This window comes from Capra hircus, chromosome 19 (genome assembly GCF_001704415.2).
Source record: "Capra hircus breed San Clemente chromosome 19, ASM170441v1, whole genome shotgun sequence".
In the NCBI taxonomy this organism is placed as follows: Eukaryota; Metazoa; Chordata; class Mammalia; order Artiodactyla; family Bovidae; genus Capra; species Capra hircus.
In genome coordinates this window covers 43,391,541-43,410,883 of record NC_030826.1, presented here as the reverse complement: position 1 = coordinate 43,410,883, position 19,343 = coordinate 43,391,541, and the positions used below count along the sequence as shown (strand labels likewise).

General features: G+C 46.6%; 1 protein-coding gene across 4 annotated transcripts in view; it reads left to right on the top strand.

The window, feature by feature from the left end:
• Positions 1–5,222, top strand: part of MPP2 (membrane palmitoylated protein 2) — a 46,368-nt gene extending 41,146 nt beyond the window's left edge. For all 4 annotated transcript variants that reach the window (XM_018065193.1, XM_005693910.3, XM_005693911.3 and 1 more), the window contains 4 exons: positions 46–207; positions 852–1,054; positions 1,399–1,527; positions 2,706–5,222. In XM_018065193.1, the coding sequence (XP_017920682.1) occupies positions 46–207; positions 852–1,054; positions 1,399–1,527; positions 2,706–2,882 (671 nt within the window). In that variant the 3' untranslated portion in view covers positions 2,883–5,222. The remainder of the gene's footprint in view (positions 1–45; positions 208–851; positions 1,055–1,398; positions 1,528–2,705) is intronic.

The window sequence follows — 19,343 nt, the reverse complement described above, 5'->3', positions numbered from 1 at the left end:
CGCACCCCCTCCATCTGATGAGCAGTGCCATCTCCCTGTGTCCAGAGTTTGACCGTCATGAGCTGCTCATTTATGAGGAGGTGGCCCGCATGCCCCCCTTCCGCCGGAAAACCCTGGTGCTGATTGGGGCTCAGGGCGTGGGCCGCCGCAGCCTGAAGAACAAACTCATCATGTGGGATCCAGATCGCTACGGCACCACAGTGCCCTGTGAGTGGGAACCGGGTCCTGCTTGGTGGGGGGTTGGGGGCGAGGGAACAGGGGCTGCCCTGGGGGCCAGGGCTGGTCCTCTAAATGGGCATCTGCCCCAGGTGAAGTGATACCTTTGGGCGAGGTGTAGGGTGTGCGTCCTCTATGGGTGAGTGTGGGAACTGCTGGGAGGGCGCAGAGAGCTGTCTCAGGACCCATTGGCCAGGTGGGCGTTGCTAGCCTTGCCTCTTCTTCCCTCACGTTTCACTTGCTGAAAGCCCATAGTGAAACAGAGCTATGAGCTGTGCATGGGCTTATATAAGACAGGGCTTCTTGGTGACAGAGGCAGCTGGGGTATGAAAGCTCCTGGTTCCTAGAGGCAGGAACCTGAGTGCTGACCCCAGGTGTGCTTGGCCTTGCTATGTGGCTTTGGGCTGCATATTGCCCTCTCTGGGCTTCAGCTCTGCATCTATGAACACTGGGTTAGAGCAGTGATCTCTGCAGGTCCTCTCAATATGGACATCTTGAGTCTGTAGGTGCCAGTGCTGAGGGCGAGGGGCAGGTGTGCAGGAGGGCACAGGGGTTCTTGGCTCTCGGAGAACACGAGCCCTTATGTCTGAGATGATGCGTCCTGCCTGTGCCCATCGGCCCCTCCTTCCCCCTAGACACGTCCCGGAGGCCCAAGGACTCAGAACGGGAAGGCCAGGGTTACAGCTTTGTGTCCCGTGCGGAGATGGAGGCCGACATCCGTGCTGGGCGATACCTGGAACATGGTGAATACGAGGGCAACCTGTACGGCACACGTATCGACTCCATCCGGGGTGTGGTGGCTGCTGGCCGGGTGTGCGTGCTGGATGTCAACCCCCAGGTACTACTGGCCCGCTCCTTCCCAGCCTGCTCAGTACCTCTCTGGGTACTCTGCTTGCCCCCAGTATTTCCCCATATATTTCCACACATCCTAGTATAACCCCTCAATTACTGCTAGGGCCACAGCCCACCCAGAACCCCTTTCTCAGCCTCCTGCACCCCCACTCTTCTAGTTTCCTCCAGTTCACCCCATCCCAGCCACCAGCCAGCTGTTCTTCCATTCACTCCCAGGTTTCATGTTCTAGAAGCCCAGGTACCTCATTCTCCTCTGTTCCTAGGTACCTGTCCTCACCCCATCACCCCAGATGCACATGGGGATATACTCCTGGCCCTCCTCTTCTGCAGGCAGTGAAGGTGCTGAGAACAGCTGAGTTTGTCCCTTATGTGGTGTTCATCGAGGCCCCTGACTTTGAGACCCTGCGGGCCATGAACCGGGCGGCGCTGGAGAGTGGGGTGTCCACCAAGCAGCTCACGGTGAGGGCCTGAGGTATGGTGGGAGGGGCCTAGCGGCTGCCTGGGAGTAGGGGCCAGCCAGAGCTGAGGAAGAGAAGGAGATGGTGTCCGCAAGGGGAGAGGCGCCCACCCAAGGCACCCACCCAGTGAGGTAGGACTAACAGTTCTCACTTTATAGGTGTGGACATGGAGGTCTGAGCAAGGAAATGAAGGGACGCAGCTAGTCCGGGGCACGGGAGCTTCTGCCAGGCCCTGTGCAGTCCACTGTGTGGGAACAGAAGGCTGACTCTAGGGAGCCCAGAGGGCCGGAGGGCAGAGGTGGGCTGTTGACAGCTGGGGAAAAGGCTGAAGGGAGGGAGGAAGCTAGAGACTGGAAGGCTGGCTGGAGGGACCAGGTAGCATCAGGGAGGAGGCTGTGCATGGAGGAGAGGCTTCAAGTCAGGTGTTGCACGACTCCGGGGCACCCCTCAGCTCCCAGGAATCCCTGGGAACAGTCTTCCTCTTCAGGTGCAGGGTTTGCAGAGTTGAACCTAGGGGTCCCTCTGCTGGCCATATCTGGTACTGCAGCTCCCAGACTCAGTTTGGAGCAGTATGCAGGCCCAGGAGCAAGGTCTGGGCTGGGCTCCCCAGGGCTGCAGCACCAAGCCCCCACCCCACCTCCACCGCCGGACACAAGCAAGGCCTACTGGAGCCCCTCAGACAAAGCTGGGCCACTCCTTGAGATCCTGCCTGGGGTTATTTAAGTCAGTATTCAAGTTCTCCTCCCACCTCTGCCCCACCAACTTGGATTGGGTCTGGGACCAGGTTTGTCCTGGGCCACACAGGGATGTGCCCCTCGGGCTGCCTAGGTAAGGGGGCCTCTGTGTGTCTGAGTTTTCTCTGTTTAAATGGGAATAATTAGTTCTACTTGCAGAGCTGTGGTGAAGATTATGCAGGTTACAAGTGTTCAGTGTTGCGCTCGTCACTTCCTAAAGGTTATTTCCTTCCTTCCTTCTACCCACCTTTCTGTCCATGGTTACAGGAGAGCTGCCATGGGGCATGCAGGGAGGGGCTGCTGCCTCCCAAGCCAGGGGCTCTGAGCCGCAGTGGTTGGTACTTTGGGCTCTGGGGAAGGGCCTAGATGATACAGGCTCTGGGTCCCCTACGTGGGGGGGTGTCTGGGAGACACTGACGGGTGGTAGGCCTGCTTGTGCTGGCAGGAGGCGGACCTGAGGCGGACAGTGGAGGAGAGCAGCCGCATCCAGAGGGGCTATGGCCACTACTTCGACCTCTGCCTGGTCAACAGCAACCTGGAGAGGACCTTCCGTGAGCTCCAGGCCGCCATGGAGAAGCTGCGCACGGAGCCCCAGTGGGTGCCTGTCAGCTGGGTGTACTGAGCCTGTTCACCTGGACCTCGGCTCTCTGGGTCATAACCAAACTCTGAATCTGTCCCCTTCCCACCCGTGACCCCCAGCCCCCATCCTCAGCTCCTGTCCCTGGCTCTCTGGCTCTTCCTGGGTCTCGGCCCTTCATCTGGCTTCAGCGCAGAGGCGTGTACTGCCAGGGAGGTGGGTGTTCATGGGGTACCCCTGTGCCCAGGTGCTGCCCACTCCCTTCATCCATTGGCCACCAGATGTCCCTCTCTGGGGGCCAGACCGTGCCCAGGAGGGTGTCAGAGTCACCTCCGTAATGCTCAGTCGGGAAGAGAGAAAAGCTACTTTGGGACCACACGTGGTCGTAGGTACACTGCCCGCCCCCCTCCCACCAGTCCCTTCTCCAATCACTTTTCCTCCTCCGGACTGGCCCCACCCCTCCCCATTCCTAGGCTCCTCCTACTTCTCACCCCTGCAGCCTAGGAGCCGGTCTTAGGCTGGTTCCCTGTGACCAAGGGGAGTACATGACTCCCTGGCAACCAGGCAGGCCCGGGTGGGGGTGCCATCCTGGTGCCATCCCAAAGGTTGAAGGAGCCAAAGCACCAGCTAGTTGCCACAGCCAGGGACCCGTGCAGCTCTCAGCCCCCTCGGAACGGGGCTGGGTCCCTGTCCTTCCCTCATCCACAGCTTTTCACTGCCGAAGTCTCTCCACGGACTTCTCCAAGGTGACCCTGACAGGGCAGCTCTTGCTCCCTGCAGGGCAAGGCTGGCAGGGGCCATGGGCCCCTGGGGTGGGTTGGAGGCCAAGCCCCGTGAGGAGAGGAGCCTGCAACTTGTGACGGGAGAACTCGCAGCCCTCCGTGGCCCGTGGCGGGGGTATGTCTGGGCCCCCTGTCCGTCGTTGCTGTCCATTTTGGTCTCTCTGGCCGGGTCCAGGTGGCATGAGGGCTGCCTGAGGGCTGAGGCAGGGTGAGGGCCGGGCCATGCGGTGTGGGCTCGGAGGACATTTGTGCCCCAGCAGGCTCCCTGCGTGACTCCAGGGGGCGCCATTCCCCCTGTAGTCTGCAGTTTCTGTTTCGCCTTGCGGCGGTGTCTGGTCTGTTTCTGCCACTGGTGTGTGTGTGCGTGTCACGCTTCGTTTTGGGAAAGGGAGAAGCAAAAGGTAGTTTTGCTTTGGCGGTTACTCTCTGGGGGCCCCCCTTTTTGGGGCTCACCATCAGCCCCCATTTCTTATGAGACGCTTATCCCGGATTCCAGAGGCTTGGCCCTCCCGGGATATCTTCCTCCAACTCTCCTATTGTCTCCTGATCCTAAATGCTTGCCCTCTAGTCCTTGGGAGGGCGATTGTGTAAAATAGGAGAATCCCTTTTAAGAAAAGAATGCTGTCCTCGACTTCCCCCCGGCATCTCATCCCTCATCCTTCTCTGTGACCTTTCCTGGGGTGAACCTGTCCTTGTAGGGGACCTCCCCCACTATCCCTACCCCCAGCCTTTGTGCTCCCCAGTTCTTCTGAGTGTCTAGTCCGTCTTCGCTGCAGTGTCAGCCCAAGCTGGCCCCTGAACCACTGTGTGCCCATTTCTTAGGGAAGGGGAGGGAGAAGAAACAGAATATTTATTACAAAGTTAGAAATATATTTATTATATTAGGGATCTCATTTGCATTTGCCTAGGTATACAAGTGAGATGTGCTGGTCAAGCCTGCTCCCATCTCATTTGCATAGCTCTGCATCCACTATGCACCTCTACTTTCCTCTTTTCCCTTAGTCAGCGGTTCTTTTAATTTATCCTCCATTAGCTCTCCCTTGCTTCCCCCTCACCCTTAGCCCAAGGAGACTGGGAGTGGGAGGAAAATGGGTGTTCTCCTGCTGGCCCGGGGCCATGGTGCCCTTTGTCCATCCATCCCCACCTCACCGAGAAGACACCCCCCTCCCTTTGGTAACGCTCCAGAGCACCCTGATTAGAAGACCATCCTCTTGGATGGGAATGGGCACTGGACATCATGCTCAGGAGCTGGTACCTGGTTCTTCAGGGTGAATCTCCATCTTCACCTCTGGTGACGCCCGAGGGTCAGGGCTGGGCCCCTCCTTTCCTGTCTCCATCCCTCTCTGAACAGCTTCCTTCCTCCCCTGCCTCAGCCCCGCTTGAGGGACCAGGGCTGGGTTGGAACAGGTGTGTGTGCTCATCCTCCCTCCTCCCACTGTGGACGCTTGTATTGAGGAACCTCAGGATAATGAGGACCCCGTCCGCCTGTCCATACCCAGTCCCAGCCCAGCTATCCTTCCCCGTCCCATCCCTCAGCCATCTAATTCCCGAGCTTTCTCTCTGACTGGTTTTCTTTCCTTTGATTAAATGTGAAAGCAAAGGTTCGAGGCTCTGTCTGTCTTTTGTTGGGATCGAGTGGATGGCTTCGGGAAAGGTTTAGAGTTGGGGGAGCACAGCATAGATGATTCTGGAATGGAAGCTGGAGTGACATGTCTTGTGTTCTGTGATGTCCCACTGTTCCACACTCCCCAGCCCCAGAAGATGCTCTTGTTAAAGGCTTGTATCCAGGAGTCTGTGAGCATCCATGAGGGCTGGGGAACTCAGGGAACCCATAGCTAATCCACTCAGCTTTACCCAGGACTAGCTGTGTGGTCTTAGGCAGGTTCTTCTCCTTCTCTGGACCTCAGGTTCATCCTCTGTAAGGTGTCATGGCTTCTCCCGGGGTAATGCTAGGATTGGTTCTAGGTGCTCAGCAGCAGGGGCCATAGAGAGTGGTTGAAATATCATCCCAGTGTCTCCATGGGTGTGTGGTTGAGGGGTCAGCTTCCTTCCCACCTGAGTTCCTTAGGAGATCCCAGGATGCTCACTGAACATTCTCAAGTAGGGCTTTGGCTGTTCCCTTCTATGACAACCAAATGTTGAACTGGCTCCCTCCCTTTGATATCTCCAAAGCATCCACTCACACAGGGACTAGTGTGGGGACAGCTTGACTGGTGATTTGGAGGCAGCCATGGGGCCTCACGTCATCCACCTAACAGCTCTGACGAGAACTGAGAACCGAACAGTAAACACGCCAATTCCAAAATGTCCCTTGACCATTCCCAGCTCAGGGAATGTTTTCTTAGCCAACTTTTCCTCCTTGGGTCCTCCCTTCATGTCGCTGGTCCCTCTCCTGCTTCTTTCTCTCACTGTGGACAAACTTCTTCCCGTCTCCTGGGGCACCCCTGGAAACTCAGTCCTTCTTTACTATACCAGCAACTCTGCACTCGTATTTCTGTCCACCTCAGTGGTTCTCAGCACTGGCTACCCATAAAAATTGCCTGGAGAGTTTAAAAAAAAAAAAACACAATTGTTTGGATGCCAGTCCAGAGCAATTAAATCAGAAATTCAAGAAAGGCTATCAGCTGTAACTAACAATCAGAACATCACAGCTTAATAGTTTAACAACTTTATTATTCCTTTCTTGTCCACATCACATCTGATGGAAATGGGGTGGCACTCCTAACAATGATTCAGGGATCTAGTCTCCTGGGTTATTACAAGGGAAGCTGGGAAATGTAGTCTTTCTCAGTGCTCCGGAAGAGGAAACAGGGTCTAACCAGCCTCTCTGAGGCTGAGAGTGGAACCTGGGATGCAGTATGTTTTAAAGTGCCCCAAGTGATTCTAAGTGAAAGTGTTAGCTGCCCAGATGTATCCGACTCTTTGCAACCCCGTGGACTGTAGTCCATCAGGCTCCTCTCTGTCCATGGGATTTTCCAGCCAAGAATACTGGAGTGGGTTGCCATTTAGTGATTCTAATGTGTAGCCAAATCTGCCAGCCGTTGCCCGTCTATTTTGCCCATACCCTTCAGGTGGAGGGAATTTCCTTTTAGCTCCAAATTGGCACCAAAGTATTTTCCTAATAAAGACAGTTGAATTTCTTTCTTTTTTTTTTTTTAAGTCACTCAGTCATGTCGACTGTTTGTGACCCCATGGACTGTATAGTCCATGGAATTCTCTAGGCCAGAATACTGGAGCGGGTAGCCTTTTCCTTCTCCAGGGGAACTTCCCAACCCAGAGATCGAACCCAGGTCTTCCACATTGCAGCCAGATTCTTTACCAGCTGAACCACAAGGGAAGCCTGACAGTTGAATTTCTAAAGGGAATTCTGCTGCCAGTTTTTTTTTTTTAATCCTTTTCCCCTCTTGGCACAGTAGCCTGTGCTTCGAAGGGAAGAAAGGATTCTTATCATATCGTGTGCTATGCTCAGTTGTTCAGTTGTGTTCAACTCTTTGCAACCCCACAGACTGTAACCTTCCAGGCTCCTCTCTCCATGGGATTTTCCACGGGAAAATACTGGAGCGGATTGCCATTTCCTACTACAGGGGATCTTCCTGACCCAGGAATCGAACTGGTATCTCTTGTGTCTCCTGCATTTGCAGGTGGATTCCTTACCACCAGCACCACCTGGGAAATTCATAATCATTATAACTAGGCTCAAACACATCTTCATTAATCAAGAAAGGAACCATTACATCCAACACATTTTTGCCAATGAGAAATAAGTTTATTTATTCCTGTTGCATAAAACTTCCTACTTCAGGATTCAGTGAACTCTTCGAAAGTATTTCCCACCTCCTGCTGGTGGTGGAAATGTTTTCCCTGCAAAAAGTTGTCAAAATGCTTGAAGAAGTGGTAGTCGGTTGGCAAGAAGTCAGGTAAGTATGGCGAATGAGGCAAAACTTCATAGGCCAATTAGTTCAACTGTTGAAGTGTTGGCCCATTCTGTTGACCAAGGCCAGCTGCAGGCATTGAAGTTTTCAGCGCATCTCATTGATTTGCTGAGCATACTTCTCAGATGTAATGGTTTCACCGAGATTCAGAAGCTGTAGTGGATCAGATAGACAGCAGACCACTAAACAGTGACTATGACTTTTTTGATGCAAGTTTGGCTTTGGGAAGTGCTTTGGAGCTTCTTCTCAGTCCAGCCACTGAGCTGGTCATCAGTAGTTATCACATAAAATCCACTTTTCATTGCACATCACAATCCAATTGAGAAATGGTTTGTTGCAAAGAATAAGAGAAGACGACACTTCAAAATGACCATTTTTTTGATTTTTAGTCACCTCATGAGGCATCCACTTATGGAGCTTTTTCACCCTTTCAATTTGCTTCAAATGCCAAACGACCAAAGAACAGTCGACGCTGAATTCTTTGACAACTTCTCGTGTAGTTGTAAGAGGATCAGCTTCGATGATCTTCTCAATTGGTCGTTGTCAACTTCTGATGACTGGGCACTGCGATCTTCATCTTCAAGGCTCTTGCCTCCTTTGCTAAACTTCTTGAGCCGTCACTGCACTGTACATTCATTAGCCGTTCCTGGCTCAAGTGCTTTGTTGACGTTGCTTGTTGTCTCTGAGGCTCTGTGACCCAGTTTGAACTCAGATAAGATTTCCTGAATTTGTTTTTTGTCTCACATCATTCCCCTAGCCTAAAACAAATGTAAAATAAACAGCAAGTAATGTCATTAGCAAAAAAAAAAAAAAAAACAAACCCACAAAATGGGAAATGCACATTAAAATGATGTGTAACATAACCACATTTATTCAAGAATGCATTTCAATGTCAAACAGCAAAGTTCAGCAATGCAAATCCACAATTATTTTTGCACCAACCTAATCGTAAGGAAAGTTTCAAGTTACTCTCTTTTTTTTTTCCTTAGTCTTGCTTGTTTATTCTAGAAGGGGGAGCTCCAGGTTCATTTGGTCAGAATATTCCTTCTTCCACGTGGGATCTTAACTGCTGCTGCTGCTAAGTTGCTTCAGTCATGTCCGACTCTGTGCGACCCCATAGACAGCAGCCCACCAGGCTTCCCCATCCCTGGGATTCTCCAGGCAAGAACACTGGAGTGGGTTGCCATTTCCTTCTCCAATGCATGAAAGTGAAAAGTGAAAGTGAAGTTGCTCAGTCGTGTCCGACTTCATGACCCCGCGGACTGCAGCCTACCAGGCTCCTCCATCTATGGATTTTTCAGGCAAGAATACTGGAGTGGGGTGCCATTGCCTTCTCCGATCTTAACTGGAATTGCATTAAAATAATCCACAATGACAAACCTAGACAGTGTATTAAAAAGCAGAGATGTGACTTTACTGACAAACGCCCTTGTAGTCAAAGCTATGGTTTTTCCAATAGTCATGTACAGATGTGAGAGGTGGACCATAAAGAAGGCTGAGAGCCAAAAAATTGATGCTTTCAAATTGTGGTGCTGGAGAAGGCTCTTGAGGGTCCCTTGAACAACAAGGAGATCAAAGCAGTCAATCCTAAATAAATCAACTCTGAATACTCATTGGAAGGACTGGTGCTGAAGCTGAAGCTTCAGTACTTTGGCCACCTGATGTGAAGAGCTGTTTAATCTTGCCATCCAGGACTGTGTTCTGCCTCTCCACATATTCAGGCCTCCCTCTAGCCCAGGGTCCCCAGCGGCCTGTCTGCTAGGCAATGCTGTTTAGATTGGCGTGTTTCCAGGCAGTGACAATGTGATAAAAAGGACAACATGGTGACTTTCTTATTAAAGAAAATTCATTCCTCTCAAAGAACTGCCATTTTGGGTATTCTCTGCTTGTCCAGAGAATCTGCCTGCAGTGCAGGAGACCCAAGTTCAATCACTGGGTCGTGAAGATCCCCTGGAGAAGGAAATGGCAACCCATCCTTGTATCCTTGCCTGGAAAACCCCATGGACAGAGGAGCCTGGTGGGCTGCAGTCCATGGGATCGCAAAGAGTTGAGCATGGCTTAGCGACTAACACTTCACTGGTTGTCCAGTGATTAGGACTCGGTGGACTCACTGCCACGGGTCTGGGCTCAACCGCTGGTGGGAGAATTAAGGTCCCACCAGCCTCACTGTGTGTCCAGAGAAACCACAACAACGCAAACTGCCCTTTGTCTCAAGATTCTCTCTCCTCTCCCTACTCTTTGGGGTTAAAATGGTCTTCCTTTTATAAAAGGGCTCTGACATTAGAATTTTTTATAGAAGTTCCTCCACCAGGAAAGTCCCTAGAATTATTTTCTTATTTCTGAATGCTTACGTTGATAATGTATATTTTGGAAGTTTTGCTGATCTGTGAAATCTCAAAGTTTGAATTAGATTCCTTGCTAGGTTTAGTTATATAGGTGTCCTGCGTTTTGCTGAGTATTTTGCACTGGGGTTGCTATCGTGCAAGACTTTCCCCCCTATTATACCTTCTAATAAATTATCCAGTTCCTTTAAAAATTATAGCATGAACTTTAAGTCCAGTGGTCACCCATTATCTGTGGGGGATACGTTCCAAGAACCCCAGTGGATGCCTGCAACTGTGATAGTATTGAACCCTATATATACACTATTTTTTCCTATATATACTTACCTATGGTAAAGTTCAAGTTATAAATTAGGCACAGTAAGAGATCAACAACAATAATAACAAAGTAAAATGATTTTATCAGTGTACTGTAATAAATGTCCATTCTGATTCTGTAGATCTTGCGTGGGACCAGAGATTTTGCATATCTAAACAGTTCCTGGCCACGCCCGGGGGCTACTCTTCATGGAACACACGTGAATTAGCAAGTGTTCAAAGCAGAGGGTCTCAAACTCAGCATGTTAAAAACCACTTTGGGAAGTTGTACTCATCCTACTGGGCCTCCCAAGTGGCTCAGCGGTAAAGAACCTGCCTGCCATTGCAGGAGACACAGATTTGATTCCTGGTTTGGGAAGATCCCCTGAAGAAGGAAATGGCAGCCCACTCCAGTATTCTTGCCTGGGAAATCCCATGGACAGAGGGCTATAGTCCATGGAGTTGCAAAAGAGTCAGATACAACTTAGTGACTTAACAACAACTGTAATAAAAGTTATGTGAATGTGATCGCTCATATACATAAAATATCTTATTGTATTAATTTAATGCCTTTTCCATCTTAACTGAGCACTTTTCACGCAGTGTAGCCATAACTTTTGTACTTTGAGGTGCAAGAGCAAAGCTGGAATATATTTCTTTTTCCTTCTTCACACTCTCTGGGATAGAAAGTTCATCTTAGCAACCACAGTGTTTGATTTTTTTTCTTTCCTTTTAAAGTTGAGCACATTCACCTTTTCACTTAAAGGAAGTATTAATGTTTTACAGCTTCTCTGTGGCAAACCTGAATAACCAGCATCACTTCTCTGATGCTTTGGGGTGATTTTGAGAAAAATAAACACAAGCAATGTGGTAGCAAGACAGTCGATCTAATTTAGAAGGCTACTTAGTGACTATCAGCTAAGATACTCTGGGACAGGCATCATCAGTCTTCTCAAAATGGCATGCAATTGAAAACTTGAAGATTGTTTATTTCTGGAGCTTCCCATTTAATATTTTTGGACCATGGTTGACCACAGGTAATCAAAACCATGGATAAGGTTGGGGTGGATGTATTCATTCAACAACCATCTAATGAGCACCATTGATCAAGGCAGGATCCCTACATCCAGAGGCCCAGAGTCTAAGGCAGTGGATAGGAAGAAGGTCCTGATTAGCACTCTGTAATGAGAAGCTGTTATGGGAGCACCAAGAAATGGTTACTCAATCAACCCATGGGGGCATCTTTCCAAGAGGTGCTGATGCTGGAGTGAACTCTTAAATATACGGGGATGTTTACTAAGTGAATGAATGAATGCTTGTTGTACCCTGGAAAAGGATAAGTATTTTGGTATTTTTGATATTGAATTTCTTCTACTCCAGAATCCTGGCTCTGAGTGTGTATGCACATATGTGAGGGGAGGATGGTGGTCGTGGAGTTTTTGCTTAAGGCACAGGTCACTGAACTGATTCCCCTCTACCTTCCAGTCACAAACGTCCCAGTTAGGGAGTGTCCCTCCCCGTTTGTCAGCCCACCCTGGTTTGGGGCCAGACTTAAGACACCCAGACTTCCTGGATTAAGATACTGCCCCTCTTATTGCCTGTCGGGGTTAAGATGTGTCTCCATATACTTACTTAATGCAGAAGATGAAGCTGTGTTCTTCTAAGAGAGACAGTGGGAAGAAATGAGACTACCCATAAACCAACCCCCGAAATGTTATACTGTCTTCAGTTCTCGTTTCTTCTCTGCTACATGGGGTCCTGGGCCAGTGGATCCACAGCCGCAGTTACCTTGCGTGCTTCAGTTATACTTTAAGACTCCCAAACCCTATCTGCAACTGCTCATGAGACATATCTCCACGTACGTGAACTTTTTTTTTTTTTTTTGTCGGCTGTGCCGTGTGGCATGTGAAATCTTACTTCCCCGACCAGGGATTGTACTCATGCCCTCTTCATTGAGAGTGTGGAGTCTTGACCACCGGACCTCCAGGAAAGTCCCTGGAAGAACTTTAGAATTTCTAAGTCCCTTAGAAAATTTCCAAGACCCAAAGCCACAGTTTCAAGTGCCTGCTGTTCACTTTCTCTGTGACCCTCCAAGAACCCCATCAACTCCATCTGGACTCTGTGGTCATTGTTTATATGGTTCCTGGCCTCCCCATAACTAAGAGTTCCTAGAGGGCAGAGGCCAGGCTTTCTTGTCCTTTGGCACAAAGCCTTAATATATACAGTTATAATCAAGCGAAAACCATTTCTTTGAACAAATAAAAACAATCGGCTGACATCTGTAGACATTTTCTTCCCTTAAATATTTATGAGTTGGGCAATGATCTCTGTCCTTTGAACAGGAAAGGGTTTTATAACATGCAGTGTGATGTCTCTCTTTTACAGGGAGGAAGTAGACCCGGGGTGTGTAAGTTCTGAATTCTGAAACTGGTTAGGAACAGAGACTTCATTATTTTTATTACCATATAACTTAATAAAACTTCAGCATAAATTCATGAAGAAGGACTTAGAAACACCTTGAAGTATGACCTTTCTGGGACAACACAAAAGGATAAAGTTACATTTGGCCCAAGTTAGGTAAACTTTAAAGGCACATACAAATACAAACACTCCCAGCTACATCCCCACACCTGGGAGGGGTCCAGTCAACTAGAGAGATGTTTCAATCTACTTGTTCATTTCAATAATGACTCTAATAGTTATGAATAACAATAGCCATTTTCAGGACTTCGGCCATGAGTGAATTAGAAAAATTATTCTAGGCTAAGGAATCAAGCAGAAAAGCCATCAGGAAGGGAGCCCTGGGGGGAGGTGTATGGACAGTTGCCTGAAGATGGAGCTGACGATTAAGAGGGTTCATTGAACCCACTTAACCAAGGACATCTTTCAGTTGGCAGGAGTCTAGCTCGTGGGAGCAGCGGAATGTCCTCGAAAAATGCCATCCTGGAGCCGCAGTGCACTGTGGGAACCAAATATGCCAGGTGTGAGGCATGAGTGTACACCTCTGACCGCCGTCCCCAACCAAGGAGTAGGCAGTATCTGGGTGTTCATATTTGTCTCCTCTCTTATTTCATGTGTGCAAGTCTTGGCACAGTGCCTGACAATTTCACAAATAATCTGAGTGTTTCAGCCTGCTCCCACCCATTTTTATTTTTATCGGGGCTTGGTTTCCCTTCCAGAAAGAGATCTTCCTTTCTCTCTGCTGTTTCCCATAAACCTGCCCTCATGCTGTGTAGTACTAGTGCTCAAGTGTTGGTTTGTGGACCATTTCACTGGCAGCAAGATGAGAAAATTAAGAACAAAAGGAAAGTTTATCATTAAGCTGAATATATCTGCTTTTAAGGATTATCCTTTACTGTGATGTGGTGATTATGAATTTTATTTATTTATTTATTTTTAATTTTTTATTTATTTTTATTTTTTTTTTTAAATTTTAAAATCTTTAATTCTTACATGCATTCCCAAACATGAACCCCCCTCCCACCTCCCTCCCCATAACATCTCTCTGGGTCATCCCCATGCACCAGCTCCAAGCATGCTGTATCCTGCATCAGACATAGACTGGCGTGAATTTTATTTCATCACACACTAATGTTAAGAAACACTGCATTATTTTTCTAACCTGAATAAAATCTTTCCCTGAATCCCTACTCATCAGAGTGGAAAGAAATGAGATCTCAACCCTATTTTGGAGAGTTTCTTCACTTTCCTAGAGGTGCACAAAAATTAAAGGACCTTACGTGGTGCCTGGAAAATGAGAGTCAGGGTTTTAGTTCAGGTGGAGTGAACAAGGTACCTAGTGCTTATATTTATTTATTTAATTTTTAAATTTTAGCGTGCTCTTTATTTTGACACTTACAGGGCATGGCTAAGGCACGTTCACAAGCATTTGTTAGAAGTTATGTGCAAAACAAATTATCTTGGGACTTCCCTGGTGGCCCAATGGTAAAGAATCCCCCTTCTAATGCATTGGACATGGGTTCAATCCCTGGTACTAAGATCCCGCATGCCTCGGGGCAACTAAGCCCACATGCTACAATGAAGACCCAGCACAGCAAACAAAAAACAACCTCCTCTCACTCTCCAGCTGCTCTTCCTTCCCTTTGTACTTGCTGCTACAGATCAGTCCCTACCTATCTTCATGGGTTTCCCAGTGACTCAGTGGTCAAGAACCTGCCGACAATGCAGGAGAGGCAGGTTTGATTTCTGGGTTTGCAAGATCCCCTGGAGGAGGAAATGACAACTCATTCCAGTATTCTTGCCTGGGAAATCCCATTGACAGAAGAGCTACAGTCCAAGGGGTCACAAAGAGTCAGACACGACTGATCATGTACACTTCTGCATGTATCTTCATATCTACAAATCCTCAGTTGTTTTGAAAATACAGACAAGATTTTAGGGATCTGCTTCAAAATATGAATTAAGCTTCTATGCCCTAAATCACTAAGACATCAAAACTCAGGGGAGCCTTATGCTTTTAAACAATGAGATCCAATATGAAACAATTTTCATTGCATTGCTGGGACTTGTGGGAAGGGAAATCTCAAAGAGGCCACAAAACAAAACAATCCTCTTGGGCATGGTGAATGGACAGGAAAGGTGGAGTTGTGCTAAAGGCAAATGCCAATATTAGCATCACATTTGGTAAGTTAGATATTAACCCAGGGTCAAGGTAAGGCAACCTAAGATTCTGGTATGTTAGGGACCTGGTCCCAAGTTGCTATCCTATTCTGGACCTCTCTGGACAGAAGCAAATGCAAATTGTTTCTGGAAGAAAGTATCCTCAATTTCAGCCTCCAGATTTTCCATAGGTTCATCCAAACACAAGCTCACAACGTGAGATCACAAAACACAGAGAAACAGACCACCATGAGCAACAGTCAACATAAATAATATATTTATAGGTCCAAGGACTTCTGATATTAGCCACAAAATGTAAACTAACCACATGTGTGTAAATGTTTAATGAAATAAAAGATGGCATTATAAAAATTAACAAGCAACAAGACACTAGAATGGTCGGTTTTGAAAGAGAACCATCCAGAACTTATAGAAATAAAAAAAAAATGCAATGATTAAAACAAAAACTAATTGGAGGGAGCTAACAGCAAATCAAACACAGCTGAAAAGAGATGAATGAATAAAAAAGCTGCTCCCTGAAGTATGGTCCTTGGATTAGCAGCATCATCACCCTGGGGACTTGTTAGAAATGCAGACTCTCAGGCCCTATCCAAAACTACTGAATCAAATTTGAATTTTAGACACTTTCCTAGTGGTCCAGTAGCTAAGACTCCACACTCCCAATGCAAGGGTCCCAGATTCAATCCCTGGTCAGGGAACTAGGTTCCATGTGCCACAGGTAGGAGCTAACATGCCGCAACTTAAAATTCTGTGTGCCCCAATGAAGATCGAAGGTCCTGAGTGCTGCAGCTGAGACCCAGTGTAGCCAAACAAATAAATATTTTTAAGGATTTTGTAGTTTGTACCAAGATTCTTTGGTAATTAATAGGCATTTTCAAGTTTAAGAAGTACTAAACTAGAAGATAGAGCTGAAAAAATAGAATGAATAACAGAGAGATAAGAAGGGAAATATGAGAAGGTAAAAGCAGGTATAAAGGTAAGGTCTAAAAATTTTTTATCCTGATCAATGGAGACATGTTTAAAAAGAATGAAGTACAGAAAATATTTGAAGATAAATATTTTTCAAGAACAGATGAAATGCATGAACCCACACATATAAGGATTTGTACCAAACAAGAAAAATTTGGGGACTTCCCTGGTGGCCCCTGGCTTAGGCTCTGAGCTCCCAATGCAGGGGGCCTGGGTTCAATCCCTGGTCAGGGAACTAGATCCCACATGCCACAACTAAAAAGATCCCGCATACCACAAGAAGGATCCCTGGTGTTGCAACTAAAACCCAGCTCAGCCAAACAAATAAGTAAATATACGTATTTTTAAAATTTGAAGTTTGCAGCCAGGAGTAAAACTTCAGGACACCAAAAGAAATAGAAAAACAGTCTGAGAAAAAAAAGAGCACATTACTCAGTCTGACACCAGCAACACTTACAGCTAGAAAACCAAACAATAGTATTTCCAGAATGCGGAGAGAAAATGGCTGTAAACCTAGGATTGTATACCCAACAAAATCCTTCCAAGAATTTTGATAGAGTTTTTCAGATAAAAACTGACAGATTTTACCATTTACATGATGTTTTAAAAAGAAAAGCTAATATGTAAGAATCCAAGTTAATGTTGTTTATGTAAAATAGCAATGAGCAATGTCTAGTTTGTACCTTCCCACAAAGAAAATTCTAGGCCCAGATGTCTTCACTGATGATTTCTACCAAACAGATAAAACATGTACCAATTATACATAAACTCTTCCAGAAAATTGAAGATGAGGGACCACTTCTCAGCATTAGTTCAGTTCAGTCACTCAGTCGTGTCTGACTCTTCGTGACCCCGTGAACCACACCATGCCAGGCCTCCCTGTCCATCACCAACTCAAACCCATGTCCGCCCAAACCCATGTCCATCGAGTCAGTGATGCTATCCAACCATCTCATCCTCTGTCGTCCCCTTCTCTTCCTGCCCTCAATCTTTCCCAGCATCAGGGTGTTTTCAAATGAGTCAGCTCTTCACATCAGGTGGCCAGAGTACTGGAGTTTCAGCTTCAACATCAGTCCTTCTAATGAACACCCAGGACTGATTTCCTTTAGGATGGACTGGTCGGATCTCCTTGCAGTCCAAGGGACTCTCAAGAGTCTTCTCCAACACCGCAGTTCAAAAGCATCAATTCTTCGGCGCTCAGCTTTCTTTATAGTCCAACTCTCACATCCAAACATGACCACTGGAAAAACCACAGCCTTGACTAGACAGACCTTTGTTGGCAAAGTAATGTCTCTGCTTTTTAATACACTATCTAGGTTGGTCATAACTTTCCTTCCAAGGAGTAAGTGTCTTTTAATTTCATGGCAGCAATCACCACCTGCAGTGATTTTGGAGCGCAGAAAAATCAAGTCAGCCACTGTTTCCCCATCTATTTTCCATGAAGTGATGGGACCGGATGCCATGATCTTAGTTTTCTGAATGTTGAGCTTTAAGCCAACTTGTTTACTCTCCTCTTTCATTTTCATCAAGAGGCTCTTTAGTTCTTCTTCACTTTCTGCCATAAGGGTGGTATCATCTGCATATCTGAGGTTATTGATATTTCTCCCGGCAATCTTGATTCCAGCTTGTGCTTCTTCCAGCCCAGCGTTTCTCATGATGTACACTACACAGAAGTTAAATAAACAGGGTGACAATATACAGCCTTGACGTACTCCTTTTCCTATTTGGAACCAGTCTGTTGTTCCATGTCCAGTTCTAACTGTTGCTTCCTGACCTGCATACAGGTTTCTCAAGAGGCAGGTCAGGTGGTCTGGTATTCCCATCTGTTTCAGAATTTTCCACAGTTTATTGTGATCCACAGAGTTAAAGGCTTTGGCATAGTCAATAAAGCAGAAATAGATGTTTTTCTGGAACTCTCTTTCTTTTTCCATGATCCAGCGGATGTTGGCAATTTGATCTCTGGTTCCTCTGCCTTTTCTAAAACCAGCTTGAACATCAGGGAGTTCATGGTTCACGTATTGCTGAAGCCTGGCTTGGAGAATTTTAAGCATTACTTTACCAGCGTGTGAGATGAGTGCAATTGTTTGGTAGTTTGAGCATTCTTTGGCATTGCCTTTCTTTGGGATTGGAATGAAAACTGACCTTTTCCAGTCCTGTGGCCACTGCTGAGTTTTCCAAATTTGCTGGCATATTGAGTGCAGCACTTTCACAGCATCATCTTTCAGGATTTGAAATAGCTCAACTGGAATTCCATCACCTCCACTAGCTTTATTGATAGTGATGCTTCCTAAGGCCCACTTGACTTCACATTCCAGGATGTCTGGCTCTAGGTGAGTGATCACACCATTGTGATTATCTGGGTCTTGAAGATCCTTTTTGTACAGTTCTTCTGTGTATTCTTGCCACCTCTTCTTAATATCTTCTGTTAATATCTATTAACAGAGTGACAGCTGGTGAGGAGCTGGACTTCTTCCCCTACCCAGGCTGGCTCTTAATATCTATCTGCTTCTGTTAGATCCCTACCATTTCTGTCCTTTATGGAGCCTATCTTTCCATGAAATGTTCCCTAGGTGTCTCTAATTTTCTTGAAGAGATCTCTAGTCTTTTTCATTCTATTGTTTTCCTCTATTTCTTTGCACTGATCGCTGAGGAAGGCTTTATCTCTCCTTGCTATTCTTTGGAACTCTGTATTTAAATGAGTATATCTTTCCTTTTCTCCTTTGCTTTTCTTGTCTCTTCTTTTCACAGCTATTTGTAAGGCCTCCTCAGACAGCCATTTTGCTGTTTTGCATTTCTTTTCCATGGGGATGGTCTTGATTCCTGTCTCCTGTACAATGTCACGAACCTCCATCCATAGTTCGTCAAGCACTCTGTCTATCAGATCTAGTCCCTTAAATCTATTTCTTACTTCCACTGTGAAGTCATAAGGGATTTGATTAAGGTCATACCTGAATGGTCTAGTGGTTTTCTCCACTTTCTTCAATTTCAGTCTGAATTTGGCAATAAGGAGGTCATGATACGAGCCACAGTCAGCTCCCAGTCTTGTTTTTGCTGACTGTATTAAAGAATATAATCAATCTGATTTCGGTGTCAACCATCTAGTGATGTCCATGTGTAGAGTCTTCTCTTGTGTTGTTGGAAGAAGGTGTTTGGATTCCCTGTATAACATCAATTTTGTATATATTATATATGTTCTTTTCAGATTCTTTTCCATTCTAGATTATTACAAGATATTGAACGCTGCATAGTTCCCCGTGTTATACTGTGAATCCTTGTTATCTCTTTTCTATATAGTAGTGTGTATCTGTTAATCCCAAATTCTTAATTTATCTCTCCTCACCCTTCCCCTTTTGTAACAGAAAGATTATAGAAAATCTCTTCAGTAGGCTTCAGTGGATTAGGATCACAGCATCTAAATCTTTGTAGAAGGGTAGTTTAGGGAAGGACCTAAATCTTAAATCATTTATTTTCACCATCAATACTCTTTTTGGTGTTAAAATATTTCTCTGAAAGAAACAAATGAGACGATAAAGGATAGTTGAT